This window comes from Erpetoichthys calabaricus, chromosome 10 (assembly GCF_900747795.2).
Source record: "Erpetoichthys calabaricus chromosome 10, fErpCal1.3, whole genome shotgun sequence".
Classification (NCBI taxonomy): Eukaryota; Metazoa; Chordata; class Cladistia; order Polypteriformes; family Polypteridae; genus Erpetoichthys; species Erpetoichthys calabaricus.
In genome coordinates this window covers 76,476,826-76,498,324 of record NC_041403.2, presented here as the reverse complement: position 1 = coordinate 76,498,324, position 21,499 = coordinate 76,476,826, and the positions used below count along the sequence as shown (strand labels likewise).

Genomic DNA, 21,499 nt, shown 5'->3' with positions numbered 1-21,499 from the left:
AAGGCCACTACTGTCTCAAGGAGGATGACAAGCTGAGAGGAGTGGTGATGCCCTGAGCATATTCATCAGCGAAGACAAAAATGCAGCCTTTCCAACTGTTCTTGTGCTAACCACTACACCACTGTTATTAAACCAATGTATTCGTTCTTCATCCTAATTCACTTTTACCAGTCCTGCGTGGCTAGGGGGAACACCTTATCCTGGAAACATTAGCATCAAGACATGAACTCACACTAGAAATGATGTCTGCTCATCACAGAGCATATTCACACAACCTCTCTAATCCCTAACACATACACACACTGGGAGAACACAGATACTAAACTCAGAATCAAACTCTGGTTCATGGACCTTTGTGGGCAGCAGATCTATCTATCTATCTATCTATCTATCTATCTATCTATCTATCTATCTATCTATCTATCTATCTATCTATCTATCTATCTATCTATCTATGATCCTTTGCAGAAGATGTTTCTCTAGCATGGGCTACACCTATTTAAGATTCATTATGTGTCTGCATTGTCTGTGCAAAGTGCCTTAAAATGGCCTTAGGTCTTCAAAGATGCTACTCATCTTTTGCTATGTCAAACTGTCAGAACACTCTGATGACCACAGTACATCAAAGCTATTAGATTACAAAAAAGTAACTATTTTTGCACAGCCTGCAAAACTTAGAGTACAAGATAAAGATACACCTGCAAAAAGATATTAACATTATGGCAATATACTTTAAAAAATAAAAAAAACATACAGTGAACAACAAATAGAAAACATCACAAAGCAAGAAGGCATTGAACTACTGTTGATTTTCAGAAATTTTCTTAAATACTGAAATTTGCCCATTAAATATTTTGACCAACATAACCCAGAAAGCAAAGCCCTATAAACTCATTTTGTTTCAGTTCATTATATTGTCAAAAGAGTTTAGGTCTTTTAAATTCTATCTATAATTCTGCAAAACCTCCATCCATCCATCATTTCATTCTCCAGATCAGGGTTTCAATTTGCTTCTATTTATCTTGGCAGCATTGAGCTCAAGGCAGGAACCACCTCAGGTGCCAGTCAGTCATAGGGCACCTCACTAACACATCTAAACTCACTCAGTTTATAGTCACCAAAACCATCTGAAGTGCCAGTCCGCGACTGGGGACACTCACACAGACTTACCAGTTAACCTAACACACACCTATGTGTTTAAGATGTGAGATGAAAACCACAAGACTGTGTGAAACTCCCCAGACACTGTGACCAAGGCAGGCTTGAACCTCACTAATAAATAGATTATTAAATTTATTATTTTTTGTTTTTAAACTAATCTGCCTATGAACAGTAGCTATTTGAGGTCACATGTCTTTTCTTTGAGTAATCAAAGAGATTAAACTGCAATAATCAGCTCCCGAGGTGTTTATCTGGTAACATTAATTAGGGAGAATCAACTGTAACTTGCAAGTCTCACACAGTAAAAGTAAGTGACATACAAAATGCTAAAGTTAAAATGATTGGATGCATGGCACTAGAAAGAAAGAGCATGCAGTTATTCCTGTTGTCTACTGGAGCCTTTACCTCCTCACCTTTCTGTCCCATTAAATTAATCTTTATATCATTCTTAGTCATGTGTGATATTCTGAGATTTACTTGGATGAGGAAGATTGGGTGAACTGATTTATTTATGAGAGCCATTTCAGAGTTGGCCACACAAGCATAGTAGTTAGTGCTACTACTTTTCAGATCTACTGTCCTGTATTCACACCAGTCCCAGAGAAAGTCTATATGGAGTCTGCATGTTCAATGTCAGCATTGTTCACTCTCCTGACACTCCAGTCTTCCTCCTACATCAAAAGAGATGCTGGTGATTCTGAATTGGCCTGATTGTGCCCTGGAGGAACTGTCACTCCATTCAGGATAGGTTCCTGTCTTGCACCCAGTGTTCCTGGGATAGGCTTTGCAAGCACAAATTGGATTAAGCAAGTCTGATAATGGATGGATGGAATGAGTTATTTCAGAGACAAGAACATTCTCCGAGGATTCATAACACAACAGGAAAGGATTAGGAGAAATCACACAGTGAATCCAAAGTTTGACTTCAGACACAGATGACACACGTCTCTTCTGTACTAAACTATCATTAGGTAAACCCCATGTGAAATTTTAAACGTGACAAAAGGCAATCTGCGCCTGTAATTAATGCCATCTTATCCCTTCCAATCCAATTTCCAGAAGCCATTAGCTCAACCTCCATGTTAGTAAAGAACATATCAAATCAGATATAGAGACAATTACAACAGCAGGGCATGGAAGATGATCACAGAGAAATACTTGGAACTGTTAGGTTTAGCTCAGGTACGACAGGAGTACGGGCTCACTATCACACTAGCAGGGATCTGTGGCATTGGAGTTGCTCTCCTTTTAAAGGAGCCATTCTGAATAACAGGAAATGGATCACTACCGAAAAAAAAAGGTGACGGTTTAAAAGCTATGTATGATGCGTTGGAAATGTACAATAAGTCATCTATTAACCGTCGATAAAACATTAACAACCTGCTCATGACTTTTATTAGCTTACATTGAGCTCAATCTCTAATACTTCATCCGCTCTCTATTAACAGCACTATTTACATATTTAGCTCTTAACAGTTTATAAAAATGACATTAAGTATCAGCAAAGAACTTAGCGAGCAATAATGCAAAGACATAGAGGGACTTTCAGAAGAGGACTCCACATTGATTCAGATATCCTTTTATACCTGCATAGTAGAAAAGATTTGCTGTTGTGCAAGAAACTTTATAGGCAACACTTCTTTTTTTATGTAACATGATGTGTTTTATCATGATGGTTCTGCTTATACTATGCAAGATCAGGACCCCCAAACAGTTATCAATGACTAAAATTCAAAGGCTTTTCCATCGTCACAGAACAAGTAACCCTCCTGCTACTCCCCGCAGCACAGAAGCTGACCAGCTAGTCAGTACAAGTCTTTACCGCCGTTATTCTCAAATGTAATGGTATCAGTGTGGAAGTACAGGCTAACAGCACCCAGAGGGATTGCTTTACGTTTCTAGTATGGCTTCTGGACGCTAAAAATAAGCAGATCATAGCTAATTTGGCTTGTCCTAGACCTGAAGATAACACGCTCAAAGCAGAGTTTCATAAGAAATAGCACTGAGAGAAGCCCAGAGGAGTTATAAGCATTAAAAGCTAGAAGCCTGGAGCAGCTATAGACATTAAAGGCCAGTTCCCATGTTTTAACTGAGGTGGGAGTAAAAATATTGACCCGGCAACTGCAGGTTTTCTGGAAAAGTTGCAAATACGTTAGTTTTAAACTACAATAATAAGTTCTTGACATTTTCAACATTTTGCAGTTAGTTAAGAAAAAATATTATATTGTATATATAAATATGTAGCTCTATGTAGTGTTGCTGTACTGTCATTTCATGATCTCTCCACTTACACATCTGTCGTGTCCCCCATTAGTCCACAAGAAGGTCAAAGAGACAAGACCTGAGACAATCTCAGTGCCTGACATTTCACATTGAACTCCATGAAAATCATATTGCTCTGTTTTATGATTTTTACCCCTTGGGTTCTGAAATGAAGGCTGAACCACTATACCCACATTTTGAAACTCAGGTGATCAGTTTGGTGGAAACAGTTAACTGCACCCTTCATCTCCTTCACTTTGCAGTAAAGCATAATTTCATCTGAGGTTATGGGGTGAATGGCCCTCTGCACACTGACTGAGCTATGGGCCCCTCTAATCCAGCTATTTCGTGGAAAACAATGACTGCTCTGTGCCCTTCGACAAAGCACTTCATAACTTGCCAAGCAGCCCCATGACTTGAGAAGAGACAGCAGTCCTCACTGTGCTAGGCAGCCGCCAGGTCCCTCGGCAGGTTGAGCTGAATGGAATCCCCGCCTGCAGTGTAGTGGGCAGCAGGTCCATTGTTATCCATGGTAAACAGCTTACATGCCTGTGGTCCATCATGTGCTGGACTGGACTTGCGTGAAGAGCCTGGTGAGTTGGTGGGGCTGAGCTGGACAGCAGTTGTATCCTGCAGGGTGTGCTCACTGGTTTCAATTTCAAAGGCAGTGTTACCCGTGCGGATCAAACCCAAGTTATTGCCACCTTTAGGTTTGCGAGATCCCTGGGCAGGAGGTCGGCGGCTACAAATACAACAGGCCCCAAAAAAGGTGAAAGCCACGACCAGCAGGATGGGGCCAATTATGATTGGTGGATTGTTCATGGGCATAAACGTTCCAAATGCAAAAGCACCCACCAGTGTGATATTGATTCCTGCCAGCATGATGCACAAGCCACAAGCACAGCACAGTGCTGGAGATGGCAGGCCCTGAGGCCGGGTCTTCTTTTTTCCAACCTTCTTAGGCACTGTGGTGACACTCTTTTCTGTGAACATCATCTCACCACCTTAATGTTTTCAAGGACTGGATCCGAAGATATTTGTGTCCAAATTGACTTGGCCTCCACCAGTCATACAGCATACAAGGCCATCAAGGAACCTAATAGAAGCACAGGAAAGACAGTAGTCAGCCCACTTACACAAGCAACAGAGTAGGTCACTGATATTCACCACAATTACATCTATCTATCTATCTATATCTTTTATTTAAAACTTTAACAAATTGTAAATTGTAAACATTCGATATTCCAACCAGTGTATCTTCCTCAATTCTTTTCTCAGATGTATATTTTAGGTAGAGTATTCCTGAACTTAATATTATGGTTCACGCTATAAAAAGCAGACAAATATCACTTGTTGTTGTGGTCTATAACAATAATTCTGTCTCACTGAATAAATTTAACAAAATCTGGAACACAAAGTAATCCAGCCAACTCACTGAAGGTGGATCTTCTTTAAGGAAGCATATCTGCTTTTTTCAGTCCATGGGCTGCAAATGGGTTTTCACTGAAATTTTCTTTCTTTTAAAAACACATCTTGATTACATCTTCCCTGAAGAAGGGACCTGAGTTGCCTTGAAAGCTTGCATATTGTAATCTTTTTAGTTGGCCAATAAAAGGTGTCATTTTGCATTGAATTCTCACTACATTCATAATGGATAACACGGTACAACACCCTAGTACTTTTAAAAACACCAAATTGATACACATATTTTGTTTTCAAGTTTTTGTGCTAGAGGTGGCATGGTGGTGCAGTTATTAGTGCTGCTTTACAGTTGCTGAGTTCAAATCCCCTGGATCTTAGCATTGCATTTTTGTACACTGGATGTTCTTAATGGGTTCTTCTCTAATTCCTTGAGTTTTCTTTCACAGTCAAAACATTTACTGGTTATGTCAACTTGAAACTGAATTCTGTTTGTGAGTCTGTTCTGTAATAGACTGGCCTAAATTCCTACATTCTAGCTTTATGGTTAGTGCTGATGGGAGAGGCACTATATACTTAAGACTTAAGAAAATTCACTTTAACACCAGTCACCAATTTTGGGCAATGTGAGAACAGCTAGAACACTTGAAGTATCTACTGTTAGACTGTGACTTCACCAGCAGAATATAAATGATGCCTTTGCCAGCTCAGCCTTTAGTCTTTAAAAATGCCAATCAACTATTTAGAACTGTCTGCAGTCTTCATCATTTAATTGTATTTTCTTTTTTCCCTTACAGCATCTCTGCAGCAATCGGAGTATCACTCCCAACACAAAGACAGTGTCTAGTAAAAGCAAGTTAAAGTTCCATTCATTCATTCATTTGCACATTTAATCCACAAATCATTAACTTTAGTATTCTAGATATCTTTTAATTGCTTAGAATTTAATATATACTTACAGTGAAAATGAGCAAAAACCTAGATAATTATGGATTCGGAAAAAAATTTATGATTGCAAATGTTTCATTTTCATTATATATGGTGCAATAAACATGTTCACCCATTCATTGTTCTAAATTTGCACTATATGTATTTAATCTACCATAAAGACCTTTTTCACAATAGATAGACAGATAGATAGATTGAGTCACACATGAGTATCATTACAGGTACGCCATACCCCACTGGGGAGAGAGGGGGCGCTATCGCCTCTGCAACAGCAAGAAGACACTTCTTGAGGGCTACACAGCCTGCCTCTTCTGGCTGAAGGGCTTAAAAATATCCGACGCCTCTGGATGTTGCTGCCTCATTTGGACCCAGACTTGCCAAAAAACTGAGCTCCCAGTGAATGACCCACTCTTAAGAGCTATCAACCTTTGTGAAGCTGAGAAGGTTAGATTATTCTTGTTTCTGTTTTGCACCCTTGTGTGCCTATTTTGCCTTGTATTATGTTTGGAATTAAAAGGGGGCAAGTTTCCTGGCACATAAACATTTCTTGGGACTCACCCTGTATTCATTCCACCCATCTATGATAGATAGATAGATAGATAGATAGATAGATAGATAGATAGATAGATAGATAGATAGATAGATAGATAGATAGATAGATAGATAGATAGATAGATAGATAGATAGATAGATAGAAGGTGGGTACCAATGGTATCAATCACAAACTCAGTTCACAGAAGTGTATCAGTCTGGTGAAGAATTCAGACTGTGTATCAACAGATTGAAGCCTAAATGATGAAGAATAAAGAGTAATGATTAATCACTTCTCAAGACTTACTTAAAATGTGAGAATTTCTGCAAGTCTAAGACAAAGTTTAGGTTCTGTTTCTTTTCTGAAACAGATGTTTTTGAACAGAAATAGATAAATTAATACCAATTGATAGAACACTAAAGTCACAGTCCTGGGCCCCCGTATTTGATGTAAATTAAAGTTTGCATGTTCCCTCTGGGGGCATCCTCCAGTTTCAACAAATAGGCCAAAGTTCTGCAGTTATAAGAAAATAACAAAAAAAGTTTAAAAAGTCTTGATGATAACAGGCCTTACAGCTAAACTCAGCCAGTCAACTGATTTTCAGCAAACTCTTTAAAAATACTGCGAAATTGACATAAGAAGGTTCCCAAAGTATTGCTGCCTACCATTCTGCTTGGTAAATTATTCCACATTTTTATGGTCCTACATGTGAAGAAATACTTTCTACCATTAATGCAAAAATTAACCTTGACCCTCTTCTTTCTGTGCCCCGTATTCTTGTTGATTAATTCATTTTAAAATAGCTGGCATCTACCATATTAATTCACCTCTTAATTCTCAACACTTCAGTCGTGTCTGCTCCCAATCTTTGTTGGCTTAAACTGAACAGGTTCGACTGCCTCAGTTTTTTCATTGCAGCCCCTACCCCAGAGTACTGGAATTTGTCAGATCGCTCTTACCTATAATTTTTTTTTTATATTACAGGGACTACCACTGCACGCAATACTTCAGGTATGCCCTCACTAGTGCAATTATATCTCAAAAATAACATCTCTTGATTTGAACTGGACAGAGTGCTACTCAGCCCAACATTCAAAAAGATCTCTCAGTCTCTTCTGTACACAGCCCAGATGTGACTCCATCTCATAAAATGTACTGTCAAGTTTCAAGCCTCCCATTGTGCAATCAAATCTAACATTTTTATTTCTGGTGTGTAACAATTTATGGTATGTTTACATACATTAACCTTCCATCTTGCTCTTACTCTGTTCAATGCTTGCATGGACTGGTTGTTGGGCAAGGTTGTGGGGTCCAGCAGCTGTGGGGCATCTGTTGGTAAAGAAAGATTCACTGATCTTGACTTTGCTGACGATGCTGTGATCTTCACGGGGTCAAAGGGGGCTCTGAACAGGGCTCTTGAGACCCTGAGCGAGGAGTCTGAGTGTCTGGGCTTGTGATTGTCCTCGATAAAAACCAAGATCAAGGCCTTTGATGACCTCTAAGGCCGGATTTATACTTCACGCGACGCATGCTTCAGTGGACACTCCTGCTACGCAAGCGTTTTACTGTTTATACTTGAGTGTGTACTTTACATAAATCTGGAGGAATCCAGCAGGTGGCAGTACGAGATATTATCACAGTGAGAACAGGTTTGGCTTCTCTGTGTTGTGAATTGACTGGAACACCCATTGAATTCCAATGACACCTTACCGCAATATCTCTGAAAAGGATGTTTAATGATTAAATCCATCAATCCAGGGATGTGTCCATTCCAGCGAGCATTGGGCACGAGGCAGAAACAATCCTTGGACGGGGCCTCAGCTCATCGCAAGGTGAATACAAGCACACACATACACTGGAGTCATTTTAGCGGCACCAAATCCCCAAATCTGCATATGTTTGGAAGGAAACCGGAGCACAGTGTGGAATCCAAGCAAGGAATACCAGCTACGTGACTCCCTGCGAGACAGCAGTGCTACCGCTCCGCCACCGTGTCACCCCCATGTATGTAATTATGAACAGTATTCATTATTGAAACGAAATTAACGATTTATCTGTAAAATGTAACATACATACATTAATGCATTTCATCATAAAAGTGATATCAAGTATAAATCTAAAGATTCTAAATTTGCCGAGTTGGAATATCATACATTTAATGTGTTCTGTGTGGTGATCTATTGCTGCTTGTTGTAGCGATTAAAAACTGGGATGACGTTTACGACAATCTGCTTTAAAGATAAAGTAAACTACAAGGTTAAAGTGGACATTTCAAGATTAAAGCCGAAATTTCCACTTTAATCACAAAATACACGTTTTCACCATGTCCTTAATTTTTGTTCTCAGTGGCTCAAATACAGCGCTGTACATTATGTTGCTGTTGTGAAGTTGCAAAAAGAAAAGACAGCACAAAAGATGGTATGTGAGACTTTTAAAATGTATCGTGTCATTACAATCAGGAATATGCGATGCTTGAATATACTGTAAAAGCACCATGAATGCATCTATATGTCAGCATTTTGCTTCACCACATTGAACTATTCATCAAACATCGAAGCACGCACATCGATCCTGTAGGATCCGCATAGAGGCTTTCTGTCACATGTTGATAGTAAACAGAGACTGACATCACATTCCGACTTTTAGCACACTGAGCTCCCTGACTTTTTGCTGGTACTGCAACTTGCGCAAGCGTCACGTTAATTTCTGAGGACCTGGGGCCTCATGTATAACGCCGTGCGTAGAACTCACACTATAACATGGCGTAAGCACAAAAGCGGGAATGTGCGTACGCACAGAAAAATCCAGATGCAGGAATCTGTGCGCACACAAACTTTCACGTTCTTCCACTACATAAATCCTGATCAGCGTGAAAAGTAACGCATGTGCACGCGCCTTCTGTCCCGCCCCAACTCCTCCCAGAATTACGCCTCTTTGAATATGCAAATCAATATAAATAGCCTTCTGTGAAAAGACAATGAGAAAAGCACAAGGGAAAATATAAGAATTTCAGCGAATACCAAGTGGAGGCAAAGGAAAAACGTACTATTTGTTGGTTTAAACAGTGGTATAATCAACAAAAGAAAGTTGATCGAGTGACAGAGTGTCGGAGAAACTCGAAAGCTCAAGTTCACAAAGTTGCACAGTGCCCGAAATAAAATAGAAATCACATATCAAAGTCGCCGTGAAAAGGCAAGTCGTAGCCCACCGTCTGAGTGTCATATGAAAGCTTATTAGGGTACAGACAAAAAAAATAGGCACACAGTGGGGAAAAAAGCACGAAATGTCAACTTTAATCTCGAAATTTCCACTTTAATCACGTAGTTTATTTTGCCATTAAAGTAGAACATCATAAACTTCATCTTAAAATCGTTTAATTTACTAGTTTCTCAAATCCCATTGTAACTAAAGTAGCACATTAAATGCTTTGTCCTGTATTTGATCTTCTATGTGTGTGAATCACTACCTACTTCTTAAACGGGCTTTCTTTTTCTTCGACAGGACACATAATCCATTACATTCGTGATATTACAGCTCTCTGAATAATTAAAATACTGAGATGTATACGTGATATCTTTTTCATGATGATAGGAATGAAAGCATGTTATTAAACATGGGAACACGGTGGCACAGTGATTGTTCATGTCTCATGCAAGAGGCTTGCTGCGCCATGCGCGACCTTCGATGAAATAATTTATTGCAGCAGTACTGTCTCTTTCAAACGTACTAACCTCCAATTCCTGTCCTTACTTTTCTTTCTCCAAATACCTAATTGCCACACAATCAGCTCTGTAACAGACGTGAAGCCATCTGTAAGCTTAGAACGCCGATTCTTAAAAACTTTTAAGGAACATTGAAATATCTTCATAGTACATGTTTAATTATTCTATCTGTCTATCCTTCCAGTGTTGCGTCAGCATGAACAAGAATACAACGCAATCCAGGAACAATCCATGAACTAGCTAGCGCTGCGGCACCGTGTCCTCACATGTTTAATTATTAGCAATACAGATTATTTAAATGAAGTTAAAGTTTTATCTGTATAATATAATCAACATATTTTGCTGCATTTCATCTTAAAAATTATATTGTCATCAATATGTAAATACGCGCTTTATAAAGTGGCGCAGGTTGTGTAATATTATAACTGTATCCCAAGTTTACAGTGAGGTGATTGTACTTATAAGTCCAAACAGTTCTACAAGGAGCACTTGATGCACTGATTTAGTGCGTTTACAGTTCTTGGGATGAAACTTTTTCTAAACTGCGAAGTTCGTACAGGAAACTCTCTGAAACATTTTGCCATGGCTGAGGCAGGGTCTGCTTCATGCTGTATACCAATAATTCTCTTTCCGATCAGCTGCTGCTGTGATTCCCCACTCAGATACAGTGATATAAATACTCCGAGTGGTGCAGTGAGAGTAATATGGAAACAGATGATCTGCTGTGGCAACCCTTAACCGGAGCAGCTGAAAGAAGAACAAGATGCATTGAGAGTAACAACGCTAAAGCAGTTATGATATTTGGAATACTATGGCAATTCCCTGGACCATTATATTGCTGCAGGTTAATTACAATCAGATGCATTACACTAATAAACAATATGCAGTTAGTTTCAGTGTATTTATAAAGCCGCATCAGGAATGTGGATCTAAGAAAGAAAGGGTGACCACACAGGGACAGTAGCATTGCTTTGACGCTGGGTGCCGCCAGTCTGCAAAACCGAGCAGAGAAATTGCGTACGCCAGGGCATGAGGTACCGTGGAAAAGTGCGTGGCTTTACGCCAAGTTTAGGTTTTATACATCGCGATTTGAGCGTGGAAACGTTCATACGCAACATTTCTGTGTTTATACATGAGCCCCCAGCTCAGAGGATGCGTCAAATGAACGCTGGGAACGCGTGGCAGCCATGATGCAGGCACGTACGCGTTCTGAGTGTGAAGTATAAACGAGCCCTTAGTCACAGCCATCAGTAGTGTATCTGTCTGCAGAGAGCATGTCGACAGTGTCGAGAGGTTTACTTACCTCGGCAGTGACATTCATGTCTCTGGTGACTCTTTCTATGAAATCAGTAGACGGATTGGGAGGACAGGGGGTTTATTAGGTCGCAGGAAAGGGGTGTATGGCGCTCCCAATATCTATGCAAAAGGACGACCATCCAAGTCTTTAGAGTCCTGCTGCGTCCTATCTTGCTATAAGTTTGCAAGACATGGATGCTACCCAGTGACCTGAGACAAAGATTGGACTGCTTTGGTACTGTGTCTCTTCTTAGAATCCTTGGGTACAACTGGTTTGACTTTGTGTCGAATGAGCGGTTGTTCATGGAGTCCCAAATGAGGCACATTACCTGCAGGAAGGGAGCATCAGTTATGGCACTATGGCCATGTGGCGTGATTCCCTGAGGGTGACACGGCTCACAGGATCCTCATTGTTGAGGACCCGAGTGGCTGGACCAGGACAAGGGAACGCTCACGTAACACCTGGCTGCGGCAGATAGAGGGTCATTTCCGAAGGGTGGGACTGGACCACGTGTCTGCCAGTGAAGTTGCCAACCAGGATTCGTCGTTTCGTCATGTGGTGGGTGCAGCAAAGTGTTATACCAGTGCATGGTCCCTGACCTGACATTCCATCCTCCATAAGTCTGTCCAAGTCTAAATTCTGTCCATTTCTACCTATAATCATTCTCCTGACTCTGAGTTTGTTCTTTTCCATTTTGTCTAGTGATATTGATAGATTGAACCAGCTTGGTAAATGCAGTTATGTTTCATTAGTCACTCTAAATTAGACCAATATGACTATGTGTAAGTCTTTCAGGGAGTGTGTATGCCCTGTGACGTCCTCATGTCCCATTCAGGGTTGTCTTATGGTCTTAAAGTTGTTACTGCTGCTGCAGCTCCTTACAGCCTTGTACTGTGAAAAAGCAGGCTGTGGTAATGAATGGATGAATGAGGCACCGGTGCTACCTTAGTTTTAATGCACAACATCTTCAGACTTACTTTTAGTGATTCAGTATGGCAATAGACAAGACACACCCAAGTGGGATCAGCTTAGAATCAGCATTTAACCTAACACCTCTACTTGGGATGAGGGAGGAAAACCAAAGACAAACCACAAAGAGAGAGGTTGAACATGTAAACTATACACAGATGTGACCAGACATGGAAGTGGATCCCTAGACCCATCAGATAGAAGTGCTAACCACTACACCACACTTAGTGGTTGGGCTTTTTACAAGTAGTGACTGAGAATCATTCTTGTGGTAAACATTTATTTTTTAAACTTACTAAAAAAAAAAAAAAACAATCTGCCCAATATGACTTGGAGACACATTTGGCTAATTGCCCATTTTCCTTAACAGAGAGCCAGTCATGCCCTGCATACTTGGAACATCCAGAGAGAGGTTTAGTGCAGGTGCTGGTAAGCAAATCTAAACTGAGGCCTGATTTTTAATTCTTGGTTGCTGTGATACAATCTACCTTACACTCGTCTAAGTGCTCAGAGCCAAGCCGTTAAAACTATTAATCCAATCTCCATGAAGAAAGGGCACAAGACTGCGGGGAAAAGGAAATGCAGAAACACAGAATAAAGTATAGAGTTTCCATGACAATGTAAAAATCGTCTTTCTCCTTTCTTCTTACAGATGTTCCCATTTTTTAAGAGCATATAGCTTACTGAATTAGAATGCACACTTTTCTAATTTGGATTAATGTACTAAGATGCCATAGTCTGTAGACACCTGGAAAAATGTCTTGTTGGTGATATGAGGATTTACTAAATGACTCAATAATTCAGTCCTGATTTGGTACTTGATATGAAAAAATAAATAGTTGCTTAAATATTATAGTAGTCCACACATTGATTTTCCAATCTGTTAATACTTATTCAGTGCTTCAGGGGGCTGACGGCAGCCCACCTGAGCAGCAGGGTACACAGCCTAATTTGCAGTTACCACTTAACCTAACCTGCACATCTGTTCTATGTGATGTGAAAGTGGCAACAGAAAAATTCACATAGATAAGGGAAGAACATGCAAACATACATACCAGTAGTCACTAGGGGTCTCTTTTATAAATGTTTGCATCTATTTGAGCATGAAAATACGTCATATGTGTAAATGTGTATGCTAAAAAAAAACCAGTTTATAAAACCTGGCATTTCTACTCAATTTCTTTTTATAAATCATGATAATCTTGTAAATGTGCTTACGGGAATGTGCTTCAACCCCCTGAGACCATGCATGACCTGTGCTAATCATCCTCATACATATGCAGTCACAATGCTTCAGAACTTCATTGGTTCTGTCAAGACCCCGCCAACCTACACTTGAGGTGTTCTAAGGGGCACTGAGCAACTGAGTGTGCAAGAGCATGGGTGGCATTTTAAGGCCTTTCCTCTGCAATCTGGTGGTCAAGGAAAGGCCATCGAGCCACGACATTTGGCAGTCTCATGTCTGCATCACTGATGACTTGTGCGTTAATGGAATGTAACTGCTTATGGGTAACAAAAGCACCTTCATTCTCACTAGATGCTCTTATTGCAATATGACTGCAGTAAATCACTCCAGTTATGTTAGAAAAACAGACACTACTTCAAATTGCCTTTTTATGTTGGAAAAAACGTGTAATATTTTATGTACGTACACCCAAATGATATGAAAACGGAATGTAGTCCTCGTCAATCAGTTCATGGCTTCCAGTACAGCAGACATGATGGAGTGAAACTTGGCTGAGATATTCCTGACCAATCAACTAGTACCCAAAAAGTGACAGCAGGTAGCCAATATAAACTGACGAAAAACCAAAAAAGTTCTTCAGTTATAATACGCAGCATTGGTCCTCTTAAAAGGGGATTAAAATGCAGTCTGCACATCATATTTGTCACATTTGAGGTTTAATATGTTTGTCATATCAGCACACATTATTAATAAAGTATCTATCTATCTATCTATCTATCTATCTATCTATCTATCTATCTATCTATCTATCTATCTATCTCCACCTCTCCAGGGTCTCCTCAACCTGCTCACTACTCTTGCTACAGATCACAATATCATCAGCAAACATCATAGTCCACAGGTACTCCTGTCTAATCTCATCTGTCAACCTGTCAATCAAAATTGCAAATAAGAAAGGGCTCAGAGACAATCCCTGATGTAATCCCACCAAAAATGTCTACTTTAAATGGGTGAAACAATTATGGTTTTACACAAACACGTTGCAGAGAGAAATAGTGCAACATGATGGGGCAACTGAGCATCATCTGTGAATAAGCAGACCTCTTCTCTTCATCAGTGCCGAGGTTTTTGATGTGATTGTGGCTTCATTGGGAGTGATTTATAGCTTCAACGCCTCTAATTAACTGCACATATTATGATGCATTTTGCTTTGTGGTTGTGCTTATTAATAATTAACTCACCTGGTTTGATTTTTCTTTTATTGATATTGTGCTTGGTTCATACATATAAAACTGATTATAGAGTTAGAGAGAAATCTTTACGAACTGCTGGATAGCCTAAGAGAGAAGGAGTTAATCATCTTCTATTCCAGACTGCCTAACGGCTGAACAGGGAAGAACACATTTATGCTTCATTACTAGGTAATGGGGACACATGTGGACAGCAGGCGGTGGTGCTCAGCATGACAAAGGAAGGGGTTTTTGTATTGTAGATTCCAAGTAAGTTAAAAAAAAACAGATTATAAAATATGTTAGGCCTTTAACGGCAAAGGAACACTTTGAAATTTTTTTTCAAATACATGAGGGGAAAATAGCACCAACAACATTGTTAGCAGTGCTTGTGAAGAGTCTTTTGGGAAATAAATGGTTGCAGGGCCTTCTGTCCATTTTCCAAATCTTGAGTTTTTTTATATCAGGGTGTATACAGGAAGAACATAAACTGGACACTGGGCTTGGGATTAACGTCAGATACCATGAGGCAGTGACCTCACCCATTGTGCTGTCACACCATCCTTATAAGAACATAACTCAAGCTAAAAATTAACAGCCAGGTAATTAGAACCATGGACAAATGACAGCGCTCAAACACAATCTTCACAAAAATAATTTCTCACTTACATGTCAGTAATGACATTTAAGTCAATAAAATTGAAATTGCTGTGTTTAACATTGTGTATTTAACGTTGTTTAAATATTTTCACTTGTTGCTATTGTAAAAACTTGTAAATTTGTGCAAGTGCTTTGAGCCTGTACACAGTGCAGAAAAATAAATTGAATTGAATAATAACACTGCTGCTGTGACACATATGCCCACTCATTAGTGATACATTTATCAATACATTCAGATGCCTATTAATGCAGCGTTGACCCTGAAATTAATTTATTGGTTTCTTTTTTGCATTTACAGCAAGCAGGTCAATATCTTTGTTAGCATATGGTTGTGTGCTTAGGTAAAACATCAAATATTTACTTTTAGAAGGAAGGTGAAAGCTTAAATGCACATTTCAGTTTCTGTGAGATGTAATAAAATACAGGAATTACTTTGTGCATACATACAGAGGATATATATATATTTAAATAAACCAGTATGTGCAGTCTGGTTGAACTATAATGAGAATTATAATTAAATGTAGTTCAAGTTACAATGAATTAAACAGAGATTGAATGTGTCAGGCATAAGCAATGGTGAAGCATGAGAAACGCCATGCCGGCTAAAATGCTTCTTATTTCAAATGTATAACACATCTACACTTACTAGCACTGGGACACGTTGGAATTAACCTAAACCTGCAAAGCCTTTGTGGTTGTGGGGCGATGGTGAGCGTGAGCTTTGTGCCCCACCGAGAATATGTACCATGGTGCCAACCTAAAATAGTTCACAACACAAAGAATTTCGACAAATGTTTTCATAACTACATTTGTATCATTTTAATGTAAAATCTCTGTGAACTTGTACTCCATTTAGTTTTTTTTCCTTGTCATCTTCAGTTGCCACATTTAATATTTATGCTAAAGACTTTCCTCTTTGCCTCTTGACTTTCTTGAACTGCTGTTCTTGGCTTAACCGTTAACAGTGGACTCTGCTCCAACAGTGTAATAGTCTCTCATCTTGATAATATATTCATTTGAAACTCTTCCTTCTGCTTGGTAATACTACATTCTTGTCTTTACTTGTAATATTTTTTATTTCCTGTAGTTGTACCGTGGTGTTTCATTTTAATAGAATGATGGTGCATATTGTGAATGGCACTATAATATGCAGATTGATGAATTAGATGATTGGTCAGGTGGCATAATGATTAATGATAAAACAGGTGTCACTGAACTTTTATTGCACTGAGAATTACTTGTGGAAATGAATGAGAGGAGCATAAAAGTCAGGAGAGTGGAAACACAGCATTACACAGAGGGTCGTGGCAGTATGGAGCAAACGAGACTCAAGAGAACATCACATTCTTGACTCCTTCCCTTGGGAACCAGAAAAGAAAGAGAAGAGAAAGGCAGTCTGAGAGGTATGGTTGCCCTGCTGCTGACTGAATGACATAAAAGGGCTACGTACAGTAGCTGTTAAATGTACATTATACATTTTCTTGGTTGTAAATCTTTTCTTGTATTTTAACTTTATTAAGCAGTGAGGTGAAAACATCATCAAATATGGAAGTAAATCAATACCTGCTCAGGATGTGAGATCTACAGGACATTTTTTTTACTAAGGTGAAATTTATTGTCATGTGTATATTGTACAATGGAATTCTTACTTGCATGTCTCTCAAAGCCTACACACGATGAATACAACAATACACTGTACATTAAATGCAGCATCACATGACTGAGATATGCAGTTGTCAGTACAAGTGGTTGCTGATAGACATTATAATCTGCGGGTGAACTTGCTCCTGAATTTAGTGGTGAAAGTGCTAATAGCCCTGTCAGAATGGAGGAAGGAGAATTGAGATTTTAAAAATATTGTTTGCCTTTTTAAAATGGTGACAGAAATGTATATATTGGGAGATGGGAGCCCATAATATTCTGTCTCAACTTCACCATCCTCTGCAATGCCTGGTGGTTCAGTCTGAGAAGACGCCATATCAGGATCAACTGAGGATGCCATTGCAGTTCATTCCATTATGGCACGCCTGGATAATAAACAATGTCTATAAATTAGAGTAAAGATTTTGACCCTGTTGTACTATTAAAGCTGAAAATCTTGGTATATTGTACTACATTCTGCACTTTCTTATTGGCAAACCCCAGCACCATGTCCTCCACTCTGACCCTCAACACTGGCACCTCACCCAGGAGTGTATTAAGTCCCCTGTGACTGTGTGGCAGTTCCGGCTCCATAATTAAATAAGCCGATGAAAACCATAAACATGAGATGGCTTACAGATAAATGTTCTGCCTTGTGACACAGTGGGGCCAGGTCAAAAATCTCACCCTTAAAATTAGGACAGCGTAAGAGCTAGTCATAGACTTCACGAAGAAGAAAAGATGTACATGTCTATCTCCAGAAGACAGGATGCTGTTGAGAGGGTCATGTCATGTCATTTTCTAACCCTAATCCAGACCAGGGTTGCATTGGTTGACAGGACACCAGTCCACCACAAGACAAACACATACACAATAAACACACACTAGGGCCAATTTAGCAATGCAAATTCAAATAATATACATGTCTTTGAACAGTGGGGGGAAAACCAGAGCACCAGGAGGAAATGCACACAGACATGGGGAGACATTGCAAATTCCACCCAGGGAGTTTACCATATTTACTGTTGAGAAGGTGAGTAGCTTTAAATTTATTAGAGTTGCGATTATAGATGGCCTAAAGTGGGCACAACACATCTCAACACTCAGATAACCGAGGAAAGTCTGGATGTCTCCATTTATGGCACTTGTATACGGAAGCTTTTCTGTTTAATTTACTCAATATCCTTTGTTGTTTCAGATGTTAAAACTGATATGTTTCCCAGATTAATTTAGCATTTACACACTTATTTTATGTCTCTGTGGAGTCTTATATTCATTTCAATTTTGACACTTCATGCTGACAAAGACCCTACAGATAGTGGACTGGCACTTTGATTCTTGGAGGTCTTCAGTGACTTGCATGTTCTTAGTTCAGCCAGCCTTTTATTCCAGTAGACTCCTGATGTTTCAAACCTTCTCTTAATTGTCTTTTTAATTTTTTTTTTATTTTTAATTTTAAAGTACTACACAGTCATTTTGGAGGTATGCTTGTGAAGTTTTGTATTTTTCCCAGCATTTTTAAATGCATCTTTTAATTCAGTTCTCTTCCCTTTGTAGACGATTTTTGTTCTGTGCTATTTAGAGAGCAGTCATTTTTAATATTACAAGTGAAAAGCATGACATTACAGGCACATGACTATTCCCTTCAGATCAGTATTTTTTCTCCATTGATAAGTGACTATTCATTGATGTATGTCATGCAGTTCTGTGATTTAATATGTGAGAAAGCAATAGAGATAAACACCTGCATACCATTAAAGAGTACCTTTTATATCGACAAGTAGTCCAAATGCAGAAACAGATGAAAAGTAAAGTTAACCAGGTACAATGCTCCTTAGAGGCACTCAGTAATGGTGGAGCAGTGATTAGATTGTGCTGCCTCAAAGGTTCAGGGGCCTGGATTTGGTTCCTGGCCTGGTCACTGTCTGTGTGGGGTCTCCCTCTAACTCCTTAGGTTTTCTCCCACATCTCACATGTACATTAGGATAACTGGCACTGTGTGAATAAGGCTGTGTTATCTGCATGTGTGCGATGTAATGGACTGCCATCCTGTCCAAACATAATTCCTGCCAGATGTCATCAGAAGAGGAACTCCATTCCTACAACCTTCTAATAGAAAACTTGGGCTCAAAATGAGGGTTTAGCCCTACTAGAAACAAGAACCTTCCCCAGTTCTACAATTAAATATCATTTAATCACCCTAGTTTAATTGTTTGCAATGCTGTAAATTACTTTTAGGTGGTATTTTAATACTAAAACGGATTGACCACTTTATGTACTTTTCTTCAGAGATTAGTTTAAATATTTTTAATGGTGCAATTCAGGTCTACTCTATCTTTATCTAGAAATATGATTAAACTGTATGAATTTAAAAAAAAAAAGCTCAAGATTAACAAGCGTGTGAAAATGTTGTGGCACAGTGGTTGGCTCAGGTGAGTCACAGTGCCAGAGCCCTAGGGTTCATTCTGGTTCCTAAATTGTCATAGTATTAAAGAACAGGGGTGTGTGTAAGTGAGCCCTGCCATGGAAGGGTGTCCCAACTTGTCCCCAATCCTTCACAAGACCCTGAATTAATATTGTTGTATTGCACTTCATGTGGTTAACTGAGTAGGCAGTTTATTGTTTAAAACTTAATAGGCTAGTATAACTGGTAAATAAGTTTCTGTAACTGCTTCACATCTCAAATGTCTTGTATATCTTTGGTATCCACAGATGTATTTTCCAATGAAGGACTTTTCAATAACACTCGTATGATTTCAATCAGTTCAAAAACAATAAGCCCGCTATTACTGCACCTTAGGTCCAACAAGCCTTTCAAAATATGTCTACGTGAGGCTTCTCTGTAAGGGGCATGCTATAAACATTCGGGACCCAAATCTGCGTACACGTCAATGACTTAAGATATTCGGCAGAAATCTCACTCGGGGGGTCACAACTTGTTTTACATTCTACAGCTACTCAGCTACTACGAAGGCCGTGATGCTCTTTCCATTCATAAACGCCGCCTCACCGAGACTGCCGGTCAACCGGATCGCCCTCTCTCAGGATTTACCGAGCAGGTATATTGAAAGCGAATCCCGCGGAAACCCATGGAGACGATCCTTACTTGGGAACTACATTAGGACCACCTGCGCCTTTCAGAAACACACCACGTTAACACAGAAACGCAGTAAATAACGGCTTACCATTCGTATTCCAAACTGAAAATACAATTCAGCAAATCTAAAAGATTCGAAATCATATTATAAGAGGCAGGAAAACGATATTTAACTTTATTAGGCGAGTTTCTACCAAGGACGAAACAGCTGCTAAGCTTGGACCGCTTGTTAAAAGTCAGGATTATTCCATGCAGCGCTTTATGTGCTAAGATTACCGATCACAGAATAAGAGCGTTCAGAGAAAAATACAAGCAGTATTCATATACCAGATAGATAGATAGATAGATAGATAGATAGATAGATAGATAGATAGATAGATAGATAGATAGATAGATAGATAGATAGATAGATAGATAGATAACACTCGTTTAATGTGCACTTACAGTAAGCCACAAGTAGCTGAAGATTTGGTAAAATATTTTCCCATATTGATTATGCCTATAGGAAGAGGATAAAAAGTGGAATCGAGGCATCAGGTCTAAAACTTTGCAGAAAACGTACAATTGTCGACCCACCTGCCGGGAATTCATTCAGCTGGTTCTGTTGCTTTCCCACGCCGAAGCTGTCTTTTCATTTTCAGGCGTGCATACTCTTTTCTTCGAATATATTCCCACTCCAAATATTGCAATTAACTACTTGTTTCGAGAAAAAAAACACGCGTTTCAAGATACAGAAATGTCGGCAAAAATGACAAGATAAAAAACAAACCCATTGAGAGGGCTCGTGTTTGTGGACAATTGCTGGGTCTTCATAATTTGCTTGTGAAAAAGAGGATGTAATTTCCGAATCGGTGGTCTTTAGTCAAGTGACGATACTGGCTTGATTTTCTGACTAAGGAATGAAAGGGAGACAAAAATGCAACTTTCCGCCCCTCTGATGCTACGTCACTAAAATTAAGCAATTTACTTTCGAGCTACACGAATTGGCGTCTTGCTCTTTTCCTCTGTGTCAGCTTCCCGCTACGTCTGCAGCCACTGAAGCGCGCGAATACTAAAGCTTCCGCTAGGGGCGCTGTGACGCCGCGTCGGACTCTGGACAGCTCTCGGTGCTGAAGCCGCTGTCTGTTCTGCTAAAGGACGTTGCACTTCAACTAAAAGTCTGAACCGAGGTGAAGTACTCCGACAGTACTTTTGATTGGCAGCAGGTATGAAGGAACGGAAACAAACCTAGGTGACATTAATTGGCTCCCGAACGCCATCGTGCACTATATGATTATTAGTTAATTGCAAGTTAATTGCAAATGATGTAAATGATATAGCTGTTAGATTCGTAGACTACACAGTACATTGCTGGACTTTAATACAGCCTAAAACAT

At 39.5% G+C, this 21,499-nt stretch overlaps 1 protein-coding gene across 1 annotated transcript; it reads right to left on the bottom strand.

Moving 5' to 3' along the window:
• Positions 1-545: 545 nt before the first annotated feature.
• Positions 546-21,137, bottom strand: tmem275a (transmembrane protein 275a). The gene is made up of 3 exons (XM_051932807.1): positions 20,700-21,137; positions 3,329-4,519; positions 546-3,293 (listed from the first exon to the last, which is right to left on the bottom strand). The coding sequence occupies exon 2, from the start codon at positions 4,417-4,419 to the stop codon at positions 3,868-3,870; it is 552 nt and encodes a 183-aa protein (XP_051788767.1). The 5' UTR covers positions 4,420-4,519; positions 20,700-21,137; the 3' UTR covers positions 546-3,293; positions 3,329-3,867.
• Positions 21,138-21,499: the final 362 nt, after the last annotated feature.

Bases quoted from the DNA above. Each gene is read 5' to 3' on its own strand.
- tmem275a (XM_051932807.1), bottom strand. From the start codon at position 4,419: ATGATGTTCACAGAAAAGAGTGTCACCACAGTGCCTAAGAAGGTTGGA.